This window comes from Balaenoptera musculus, chromosome 13, assembly GCF_009873245.2.
Source record: "Balaenoptera musculus isolate JJ_BM4_2016_0621 chromosome 13, mBalMus1.pri.v3, whole genome shotgun sequence".
NCBI classification, from domain to species: Eukaryota; Metazoa; Chordata; class Mammalia; order Artiodactyla; family Balaenopteridae; genus Balaenoptera; species Balaenoptera musculus.
In genome coordinates, this window is record NC_045797.1 from 64,814,769 (window position 1) to 64,826,460 (window position 11,692).

Here is an 11,692-nt window from a genome sequence, read left to right on the forward strand (position 1 = left end):
CAAAGTGCAACTACAAATGGGATTATTGAATCAAAGGCAGGCACTTTAATTAGTGTATCACTTATATTTACATTAAAATAAAAGGAATTTATTGGAATTACAACAACAATCCGATTTATTAGATCCTGTTTGGTATTTACAAATGTGTGTAGGAGGCAAATTGTCTTTTGTATTTTTACAAATACAATAGTATCAATAGTATCACGGTTTGGAAAGCCAGTTGCATATTGCTAATCTTGATACAAATGTAAGGTAGCACTAACGTGGCATGTTCACATATTTAAGGGCTTGAATAAAAGCTTACTACGAAACCCTAAAACATTGCTTCTTCCCCACTTTGGCTTTAGAGTAAAACACTGACATTCTTTCGTAGACAGTTGAGTTTGGGTCTGTGATTTTCTAGTAAGAACTATCCAGCAAGTGGTTTCGGTTCCGCGACGAAGAGCTTCGGCAGATTTCAGGCAGCACGGAGGGCTGGCCAGGCCGAACCTCTGCCGGCTGGCCTAGTCACTGGGTCTGCAGCTGGGGTGGCGCCTGCTCTGGGTAGGCAGGTCGAGGAACGAGTCTTTGGCAGACCCCGAGGCCACAACTTGCCCAGGTCACTGCTTTCCGCAAAGTGTATCGTAGAATCAAGGCCGGTCTAGATCCCTCCCAGCCCGGCCCCCACTGGCAGTTCTGCGCAGGCGCGGCAGTCGTGCGACATCCGTCACTTACGGCGGAAGCGGTTTGTGCTGGGAGTTGGTGGCGCGGTGCAGGGCTCTTAGGAACGAACGGCTTGGGCGCGGGTAATCAGCTCCCTTTTCCCCTTTTCTCTACCTCTTCTAGGTTCTTGGGAATACGGCGGAGCTTCCGGACCTGATGCGGGCGCCCGGTCGTGGACTGTCCCACCCTGTTCCTCTACTGCTCGGGGTGCTCCGCGCCCAGGTGGGGGTGAGGGGCGGGGACGGGGCTGGGCTGGACTCCATCCTGGTGTCTTCGTCTTGAAATCTCCCGGGTAACTCACGGTTTTTCTTGTTTTCCAAGACTGGTATCCGGGGACTGTGACTTGCAGGGTCCACCATGGAACCAGAGCAGATGCTGGAGGGACAGACGCAGGTACCAGAAGGCCCTGGATTCAGGGTGGCGGTGTGAAGCAAGGAAGAGTGGCTGATGTTTCTGTGACCGGTGTTTTTTTTTCTAGGTTGCAGAAAATCCCCACTCTGAGTACGGTCTCACAGACAACGTCGAGGTAACTTGCCCAGTTCCTATGCCGTATCTTTGCGTCTCTTATGAACTGGAGAAAACTTGGGTTTCATTTTTACTAGGTTGCTTTGCACAAGGGAAAACTTTATCGTCACGAACGAAATAGTATCAAATTATGGGCAGCTTGTTTTATTAGCGGTACTAATACTTCGTGGTATGCAGACGTACAAATCAGCTGAGTCGAGAGGTTGAATTTTGAAAATGATATAGAGAAACAAACATACATTACTGATGGAGACTCAGAATCCTTTTGCTTGGTGGCTACTAATGCTCTGTTGGGATACTGCATTGGAAAAACTGCACATCACAATTAAGCCCATTGTATTTGTAGCAGAATAGTGTGCTGGTGAAGTCAACATTTAGTAAATGTTGATATCTTTGCAGAGTACCGTAGTAGGTGCCATTGGAAGCTATAACAAGTAGTAGACACTGTTTTTGCCTTACATGGTTGAGTCTGAATTCAGAGAGTACATGTGAAAAATGTACAAAAGAAGGTATACTTTTATAGAGCTTTTTCATACAAGTACTAAGAAGTTGCTGTCTAAAAGAAGAAGCTACTTTGTAAATGAATGAATAAATGCTGGAACAGTTGAATTAACTAGAGCTAGGTGGGATTGGTTAGGAAAACAGAGAGCTCCTGGAAGAGATGTGGGTGTTTTACGAGGCGGGGGGGGGCGGGGGGGGAGACATAATCAATAATTAAGTTTGGATAAATGAGGGCAGGAGCATTTCCAAGTAGAGTAATAATAGTAATAGCTGCTAATATCAGTCCTTTTACTATGTGCCAGGCACACTCCTAAGTAACTTGCATGTATTTTCAGTCTTGCAAGGCTCAGAGAATTTGAGTAACTTGTCTAAGGTCACCAGGAAGTAAGTGGAGAGCTGTGTGTTAAACCTAAGCAGGCTGACATTTTTGAGGTGGAATTAAATTGTATTGCTGATCTTGACCAACTGCTAGAGTTCCCTGGCATGTGGAGTGACTACTCTGTGTCTATAAAATTGCTAGGAATGTTTGTTGGTTTGATATCAGGGTTAAGAAAATCTGAGTCTTTTCATAATGTAGTTTTTAATTGAACTGCTATGCTGAATCAGGTGAAGATACTCTATGCCATTTATCATTTAAGAGATGTCTTTTTAGGCATCAGCAGTCTTTTCTTGATGGTGCTTGTGTATGGAGGCAGAGCCATAATACAGTAGAGCAGTGATACCAAATGCTTTTTTTTCAAACCCTCAGACCAATTTCCATGGTAAAGTGAGAAAAAAAATAAGGAGAGTGGAGTGAGTACTGATGATACATCATTTGGTGATTGGTTTTCTTGCTTCCATAATTTTAAAATGCCCGTTCTTTTATGAGTTATGGTGATAGTAAAATAATAATTATGCTTGTTTGTAAGTTTTTACTTGGTAAAATAGAGTTAACAACCCTATGTTAGTCCCTTCATTCATTGTATTATTTTATTTTTAATTTACTTGTTTGTGATATCTTGGAGTCTGGAAACCACTACTCTACAGCTGCTGCTGCTGCTTTTTGTCTTAGAATTCCATTTTATTTCCATTATTGACTTATAGTTTTTTTAGGTGGTTGCTTTAGGACTTATTGTACGGAAGTTTAACTTCCCACAATTTACCTTCAAGTGGTATCATATCTTTTCATGTATGGTATAAGGACCTTATAACAGTATCCTTCCATTTCCTCTCTCCTGGCCTTTATACTATTGTTATATTATATTTCTACATATGTTATAAACCCTGCAATTGATTATTTTTATTTTTCTTTAAAAAGTCAATTATCTTTTTTATTTTATTAAATTTTTTATTGTTTACTCAACATTATAGTTACTTTATTGCTCTAGAAAATTTAGTTTTTAAAACCATCAGATTACATACATAGTGATAATGAGACTACCCACCCCCCCCAACAATCAACTGTATATTATGAGGCTTCTCTAACTTGGTAGATAACTATTACAAAATTAGAAAAATAGCTGGTTACAGTTGAGCTATCAAGTAGGTATCACATTTCTGTAGATTGAAAAGTTGAATAAAAAGAAAACTGATGTTACTGATAAGTCGCTGAGTGTATATGAGAAATCCAAGCTACATGCACACAGAAAAAAAACTGGTTACAAAAGCCATTATGTTACTCTGTATTAACATTTTGCAACGTTTTAAACATTACCAATCATGCAACAATAATAAAGATCAGAATGAATTTTATAAAGGAGTTGATGGAAGCTCAACAAACGTATTTAACATATTATACAACTCAAATCACAGTTGCATAACACATCCAGTTCTCCCAAATTTATCTATGCATTACAACATTTAAATGCACACTATTTCCCCCACAACTCCTCCTCTGGCCCCTTTCCTAATCAATAACCTTACCTATATAAACCTTTCTGTTTAATCTTTTAAATCAGATTTGATGGGTAAGTATGTATAGTCTTCATTATTTCAGAACAGATACCAAGTTTAGTCACATGCTCAGTCTTCAGTTACATTCCTTTCAGAAAGCATCTGAACTGCTGCAATTGTCTATGAAAATTCAAGCCTAAGAAACCGAGAAAACCGGCAGTCAAGAATCTGATCTAAGTAATTGTGTAAACTACAATAATACTAAAACCTATGTGTGCACATTTCTAAAAGAAGGATTTCCTCTTTGAGAAATGTTACTCAGTGGGTCTCTGAAAGGAAAACTGTCTGACTACTGCTCTTTGATGTAAAACACTTAGGTGACCACAAGTATTTAACCCAATTGGCTAACAATCTTAACAGTTGGGTCTTTTAAAAAAAAGTATTCAAAGCCACAGAAGTAATTATGAAAATAAAATTTTGGAAGATCATAGTATAAGATACATATAGAATTCCTATTATAATGGTACATCCAAAATAAATCTGTCGTAACAAAGTAGCACAAAATCAATTTAAAAACAATTTGAAATTAAATAGTGGGAAGTGTTTTTGTTAAAATCATCAACCAAAATTACTGAATGGCAAAAGAATACTGTCTCAAAATATACTGAATTTACATGTTAATGTTACCATAATGAACTCATGCCAGATATAAATTCAGATTACTAATTAGATGAAAACGAATTTTAGAGCTATTTTTACAAGAGAAATAAAGGTACTTCATGATAAAGGCACAGCAGTGTCTAAAGAATTTTTGGTACATTTATCACAAGATTTAAATTTCCTTAACTATTAACAACACATTACAATAAAGTTTCTCAGAAAGTGTTTAAAAGGCTTGATTTAACGTGCCAGGAAAATGATTTTCTTTTGAGATGCATTTATGTAAATTATGTAAATTGCAGTGAGGTCAGTTTTACACCTGGAATTAACCATCCCTAGCAGAAGTACCAGCAGCTAACAGTGCTTATTTATATTACACATAACTTAGCTGGATGTTAAACTATGCAACTGTTGGTGCCAGTCTTCTTATAAAGACAATGCTCTGGAGACGAAGTCTTCTCACAAACAGTGGGCAAGCAGGTTTCATTATTAGATGTTCAACAACAATCCTCCGTTCATTAAACAAGGTCCAATAATACGGATTTCTTCTAGAGGAGTATCGAACAGTAAGGAATCTATGGTATATAAAAGGCTGGAGCAAACTTCCTTGACCCCTAAAAAGCATTAAAACTGTAGCAGGCATCAAGATTATTTCATGACAAGCGATGAATTTCAGAATATTCTGTTGAATAGCGCTGAATTTATCCAAGAGAGGTCTCAGCAGAGATAAACTATTTGAACCCTTTGCATCAAGGCACCTTTTTCTTGTATGTGGCAGTATGAAGCGAAGAAAATAACAAGACTGGGAAATACTCATTGTAACGGGGTGGGAATTGAGAAAGATGAGTGAACATAACAGGTAGTGGCAGCTGTCCTCTAACAAAGCCTGGGGCAGGAATGCTCTGCTTGACTGGAAGTGTAGTAAGCTTTGGTGCAGCCTCAGAGCACTAGCCAGAGCATTTGCCAGCAAAGCACGTTGGTGAAAGCTTGCTACTTCATGCAACCCACGGAGAGGCAGAACAAAGAGCAGTAAACTATGAAGAAGCCAGAAAGCCACATTGCTGTGTCCAGTTTATTGGCCGTGATGAATTGCACTGCGCCCGCCTCTTGGGGGCCGTTCGGGGCCGTGTCCACCATGGGGGGCTTATTACACCCGCGTCTGGGAGGCTGTCGGGCACACCCAAGAGCACAGCTGGGTTTCTAGAAAGACCAGAGTGAAGGCAGAGCTGCGGAGCAAGGCCCAAGAGGGCCGACCTAGCGCCGCCGTCTCCAGGTTATTGCTGAACCCGGAAGTGCTCCCTTGACTTCCGTCCAATTATCTTTTTAAAAGAGGTTTAAACAGTACGAGGAAGGAGTGTTTCACGTTTATCCGTGTAATTGTCATTTCTGGGTTCTCCATTCTTTTGTGTAGATCCAGCTGGTGTCATTTCCCATCCTCCTGAAGGGCTTTCTTTAACATTTCTTGTAGTGGAGGTCGGCTGGGAAGGAATTCTTTAAGGTTCTGAATGTCTGAAAAGGTAATTATTTTGCCTTTGCTTTTGAGGTATTTTTGCTGAGTATTTGCTCCACTGTCTTCTGGCTGACATTGTTTCTGCTGAAAAGTCTGCTATCATTCCTATCTTTGCTCCTCTGTAGTTAATGTCTTCTCTTTGTGCTTTTAAGATTTTATTACTGGTTTTAAATAACTTGATTATAATGTGTCTTGGCGTAATTTTTTTTTTTTTAATGTTTCTTGTGCTTAGGATTCATTGAGTTTCTTGGATCTTTGGGTTTAGAGTTTTCATGAAATTTGAAAAAATTTCAGCCATTATTTCTTCAAATATTTTCAAGTATTTTGTTAGCTTAATTTACTAATTCTTTCCTCTGTCTTCTTGAACATATGGAATATATTATACTAACTGGTTTAATGGCATTGCCTATGCTATCTGTATCATTTCTGAGTCTGTTTCTGTGAATTGGTTTTTCTCTTCATTATGGGTAGTTTTTTCTGCTTCTTTGCCTGTCTGGTAATTTTTATTGGAGGCTGGGCATTATGAATGTTACCTTGTTGGGTACTGGTTATTTTTGTATTTCTTCAAATACTCTTGGGCTTTGTTCTAGGACTCGGTTAAGTTAATTGGAAACAATTTGATCTTTTGAGGTTTGCCTTTAAACTTTTTTAGGTGGGACCAGACCAACCTTTAGTTTAGACATAATTTCTTCCTCTTGTGTATTCTACCCAGTGCTTCATGTGTTATGAGGTTTTCCCATCCTGGGTCACAGGAACATGAACTACTCCTGGCCTGTGTGAGCTCCAGGGATTGTGCCTCCTGCTTCTTCCAAGTGGTTTTTTCTTCTGGCCTTGAGTAGTTCCCTCACACTCATGCTCTGATAAATACTCACCTGAAGACTGGAAGGCAGTCTCTTAGTCTCTTTCTATGCAACTCTCTCCTCTCTGTGAAAGTTTCCTTTTCAGTACTCTGCTCTGCAAGTTCTAGTTCTCTTGGTCTCCCTGAATTTTCAGCTCTGTCTTCTCAACTTAGGGAAACTGCAGGGCTCTGCTTGGGTTCCTTCTCCCAGGGTTTCGTTGTATAAGTTCTCTAGGCAGGATGCATGCAGTAAGCTGGGGCAATCATAGGATTCACCTAATTTTTTCCCATTTTTGTGATCACTGTTCTACACTCTTAAAAGCTTAATCTTTGTGTGTGTGTGTGTGTGTGTGTGTATGTGGTTGGATATACATTTGACCCTAGAACAACCCAGGTTTGAACTGCGTGGGTCCACTTAAAAGTGGATTTTTTTTCAATAGTAAATACTGTAGTACTACACGATTTACAGTTGCTTGAATCCACGGATATGGAACTGTAGATACAGAACCACAGATATGGAGGAACAGCCTATATAAAGGGCCAACTGTAAGTTATAAGCGGATTTTTGGCTGGGCAGAGGGTCATGTTGTTCAGGCATCAACTGTATGTTTTTTAGATTAATTCAGGATTTTGACTTTACTAAAAGTAAGCATAGCAATTGGCACATAGTGGATAGTCAGTAAATGTCTGAATGAAATAAATGAGAGGATTTGGTCAAGGAGCTTATTATAGGATCTATCAGAGTTGCTTAGGCATTGCTGTTTCTTAATGAAGGTATTGGGATGTCGTGTAACTGACTAGTTTTTATCATATATGGGTATTTGTTGAAATTTACTGGTGAACTATAAGTTTCTTAATTCATGGGCAAATAAAATAACTGTTTCATACATTAAATAAGTATAGGTAATTATTTTTATTAAGTCCAAAAATTAGATTGAAAAATCACAAGCAAAACTAGATAAGTTACCTGACATAGTTCTGGCAAGTGTTTTTGGAAAGCATGGTATGTATGTTGTAGTTATATGCTTAAAGTTTTTTCTCAGTTTTTACAAAATAAAATTTTCTTAAAAAAAATTAAGTGTAGAATTTTTTTGTTTGTTTGTAATTGTTAACTCATTTATATCCAGTTCTAGTATGATTGGAACAAAGTTCATTTAAATGAAAGTGCCCTTAATACTGTTTTGTCTTTGAGATAGCCACTTATTTCTAAATTTCTGAAATGGTAGATTTTCAGAAGAAGGCAAAGTTTTCCAGTAAAGTAGTTTTTGATGCTCTGGATGTCAGGTGAATTTATATGAAAGGCCCAGATTTTGGGAGGTTCTTAGATGGAGGAAGTATAAGTCATCATTTCTGAAACATCATTTAAATATCACATTAATGATCTTTCCCATATTAGTCATTTCTTCTATTTTTTGGCTAATTTTACTTTATATTTTTTTCTTAAATTTACTCAGTTTTAAAAAATCATAGATGCATTTGTTTAGAAAAGAAACAAATGGAAAAGCATTCTCATTGCCGTAGAGGGTAACCTTAAAAATGAAAACAGTGAATACAAAACAGTGGTAATGAATTTTAGCTAGATTCTGTTGCCAGTTGAAGTCTCTAAGCCTGAAGCCTGCTCTCTGTTAAGAAGGGAGTTTAGCAAGTGTTACAGAAGTGTTAAAGACATGTTAGTGCCAAACTGAGACATTGTCCTTGATATTATCTGTGATAAAAGAATTGAAACAGGACTAGTTTTCTCACTGTGATTCAGTGCTACTTAGTGTCCATGTCCAGATTTTTTGAAGCACATTGTAAGGAGGTGTATTCTCATGAAGAAAAGAAAAGGGACTTGTATTTACTCCTAAAAAGGCAGAAAGAAAGAGAGAAAGTAATTGTAGGATCTGGAGATAACGACATTAAAAGAATGAGATATTATGGTGCCTTCAGAAAATGCTCGAATGAAATTTAGAAATGGGTCTGATTTTATTTTGGCAGAAAGATTTGCAGTTCAATCAGCTTTCTAGTCATTGATTTACCTTTTCTATTAGTTTTATATTGCCATTAATTTTGGTTTAGCACTCAAAATAATCTAGTTATTTTTTAATATTCATGCATGTTTTTTGAATTCACTAGAGGATAGTAGAAAATGAGAAAATTAATGCAGAAAAGTCATCAAAACAGAAAGTGGATCTCCAGTCTTTGCCAACTCGTGCCTATCTGGATCAGACAGTTGTGCCTATCTTATTACAAGGACTTGCTGTGCTTGCAAAGGAAAGGTAAGATAATAGTGTCAGCTAATGGAGTTACCAGAAAAAGCAAAATAAAAACTTCCCTAGTTGAAATATCATGAGTTATGTATAGTTATTTTTTACTATATAAGGAATTTATAGATACTAAAGTTTTTTTAGAAACAAGTCAGCCATAATCTCAATTCAGACACTTATTTTTCTTCTAGTCTTAGATAATATGCATATTTGTAATCATGGTATACATGTAATTTTATATCTCCTTTTTACTTAAAATTATAAGATAAAACTTCTTCCATATCTTTACAGAGCCTTCATGATTATAAATGAAACTATAATATCACAGTTAACTTAGCCATTTTCTTGTTGTTGACCATTTAGGACCAATTTCCTTTGTTATTATTGATCACCAGGTAGTTTATCTGTTTTCATACCCTTTTGCTTTTGTTTAATTACTTTATGATAAATACCCAAGAATTGGTTTGCTATTTCAAATGACATGACTATTTTTATAGTGTTTGACACATAATATCATATTTCTGTCCAAGAGTTTATCCTTAAAATTCTTCAAGTGTCATCATAGCCTCAAGTGCATGCGTGTTATAAACTTTTTTTTTGCCAAGTTGTTTTAATTTACATTTCTTTGTTAGCATGATTACAGTTTTTCTCTTTTCTGTACATGTTTTCTGTACAAAAATTCTTTTTGTATAAGTAAATCCAACAAGAAAATTTTGTTGTTAAGTTACATTAGTCAACATTTATTGGGTGTAAATTATGTTTTTCTCAAAGACTAATAATGAACACTGTAGTAAACTGACATAACTTGATAAGGAACTTCATGGAACATATCTGAGTTATTTAGAATAGGTGTATTACTTAGTTTTATTTTTTAATTAACTAATTAATTTTTATTACTTAGTTTTAAGTTAAAAAATTAAATGAATAAACAATAAGTATTTGTTTTGGATTGTTGTATTTATAAAATAGGATTTATTTTTGACTGCAAGGTATGTCTTGGCTCTACTACTGACAATTAAAATATGGGCATCTTTTATGCATTTTTGTTCTTTCTCTAAAGAAGGCCAATATATCAGAAATTCTAAATATTACTTTAAATGCTAGAAGAAAAGAATTTGAAGAAGTTTTACAGTAACATTCTATTAGTAAATACAATTTTTAAGTAAGGCATTCTAGCAAAATAATTCATCAAATTAACTATAAATATTATGTAACAAGTATTGTCTCTGTCTAGTTAGTTTAAAAGGCTGTTTAAAGTGCTAGGAGAATGTTTTGAGATCATTGTAAATCAATTCTAAATATGCCTTTTTATAGTAGGGTTTAAAATAGATGTTTCCCCCAACTTTTCATCTTTGGACCTGTTTTATCAGCAAAAACAACATACGTAAAAGTGATAAATATGAAATAACACCTCTTTATTTTATTAAAAATTTTTTTCCAGTTTTGAGAAAAAAATTACATATGTCACTATATAAGTTTAAGGCGTACAGCATGATGGTTTGATTTACGTATGTTGTGAAATGATGACCACACAGGTTTAGTTAACATCCATGATCTCATATATAGATACAATAAAAAGGAAAAAAAGAAAAAAATTTTCTTCTTGTGATGAGAACTCTTAGGATCTACTCTTTTAACAACTTTCCTGTATGTCATACAGCAGTGTCAGCTATAGTCGTCATGTTGTACATTATACCCCTAGTACTTAGAACTGGAATTTTGTACCACCTTCCTCCAACAACCCCTCTCTCCCACCTCTTAATTTTAAAATATGTTTAAGGGACTTCGCTGGCGGTCCAGTGGTTAAGACTCCGTGCTTCCACTGCAGGGGGCACAGGTTCGATCCCTGGTGGGGGAACTAAGATACCCACATGCAGCACGGCCAAAAAAAAAAAAAAAAAAAAGTTTTCATTATGGAGCAATACATTTAAATTAACATGTCTCGAATATAAATTTCTAAATTTTGGATTTCTTTTCCCTTACAGACCACCAAATCCCATTGAATTTCTAGCATCCTATCTTTTAAAAAACAAGGCACAGTTTGAAGATCGAAACTGACTTATTGGGAAGAACAGAAAAATTTGGTTTCCACTGTAGATTTACATGATTAAGAGGCAACTTTAATTGCCATGATTTTCCCCCCCATTTTGGAAGTATAAGAATCATCAGGACAGCAGAACTTATTTTGGAGTTGCAGAAGAAGACATATCTCCCTTATTGATTTAATCACATACTTATTTAATGAGTGTATTCTGTGCAATTTTTTCTGATTGTCTTTAACTTTGTTTTTAAAATGACCTTCAAAATAAACTGTTAAAACATCATTATCTTACAGTAGTGTTTGTTCTATATGACAAATATTTTATGTGGTTCAGTTGTTTTCATGTATTACTTATTCCTTGTGTCTTAGAATGCTGCAGAGTTTTACAACAGTGTGAAAATACACCAGAGTCAAGTAGCATATAAAAAAATCTCAGCCAGTTTTTCTAGCATTGTTCCTGGACCTCTTGGAGGGTAGGATTTGGGCATATTCATTTTTTAACAAACATTACCAGTGATTCTAATGCAGAATAAATTTTTTTTTTTTTTTTGCGCAATAAATTTTGGAGTGCTGTTATAAGCATTGCAGAGGGTGTACAATATCCTTCAATGCTATCAACCTTTATGGTATTAATATAATAATAGCTATCATTTATTGCAGTTCTACTATGTATCAGGCACAGAACTATTTTGTTATCTCTAATGTAGCAATTCTGCAAAGTAGATGCTGTTATTCCCATTTTGCAGATGAGGAAACAGATTTGGAGAGGTTAAGCGACTTGCTCAAGACCACACTGC

At 36.1% G+C, this 11,692-nt stretch overlaps 1 protein-coding gene and 1 pseudogene across 3 annotated transcripts; one reads left to right on the forward strand and one right to left on the reverse strand.

The window, feature by feature from the left end:
- Nucleotides 1–700: 700 nt before the first annotated feature.
- DPY30 (dpy-30 histone methyltransferase complex regulatory subunit) lies at nt 701–11,178 on the forward strand. 3 transcript variants are annotated; one of them, XM_036872452.1, is made up of 6 exons: nt 701–724; nt 826–924; nt 1,024–1,095; nt 1,181–1,228; nt 8,724–8,866; nt 10,840–11,178. In XM_036872452.1, exons 3-6 carry the CDS (start codon nt 1,060–1,062, stop codon nt 10,910–10,912), a joined length of 300 nt encoding a protein of 99 aa, XP_036728347.1. In that variant the 5' UTR covers nt 701–724; nt 826–924; nt 1,024–1,059; the 3' UTR covers nt 10,913–11,178. The 3 variants fall into 3 exon arrangements, with proteins under 3 accessions (XP_036728347.1, XP_036728346.1, XP_036728344.1); XM_036872451.1 differs by lacking the exon at nt 826–924 and having other exon boundaries at nt 706–785; XM_036872449.1 differs by having other exon boundaries at nt 713–924.
- On the reverse strand, nt 1,942–5,653 carry LOC118905719 (annotated as a pseudogene).
- Nucleotides 11,179–11,692: the final 514 nt, after the last annotated feature.

What these genes read in the sequence shown, in the direction of transcription:
- DPY30 (XM_036872452.1), top strand. Translation starts at nt 1,060, where the DNA reads ATGGAACCAGAGCAGATGCTGGAGGGACAGACGCAG. An exon ending in TGCTGGAGGGACAGACGCAG is followed by an intron (nt 1,096 to 1,180) that starts GTACCAGAAGGC and finishes TTTTTTTTCTAG; the next exon opens with GTTGCAGAAAATCCCCACTC. An exon ending in GTCTCACAGACAACGTCGAG is followed by an intron (nt 1,229 to 8,723) that starts GTAACTTGCCCA and finishes TGAATTCACTAG; the next exon opens with AGGATAGTAGAAAATGAGAA.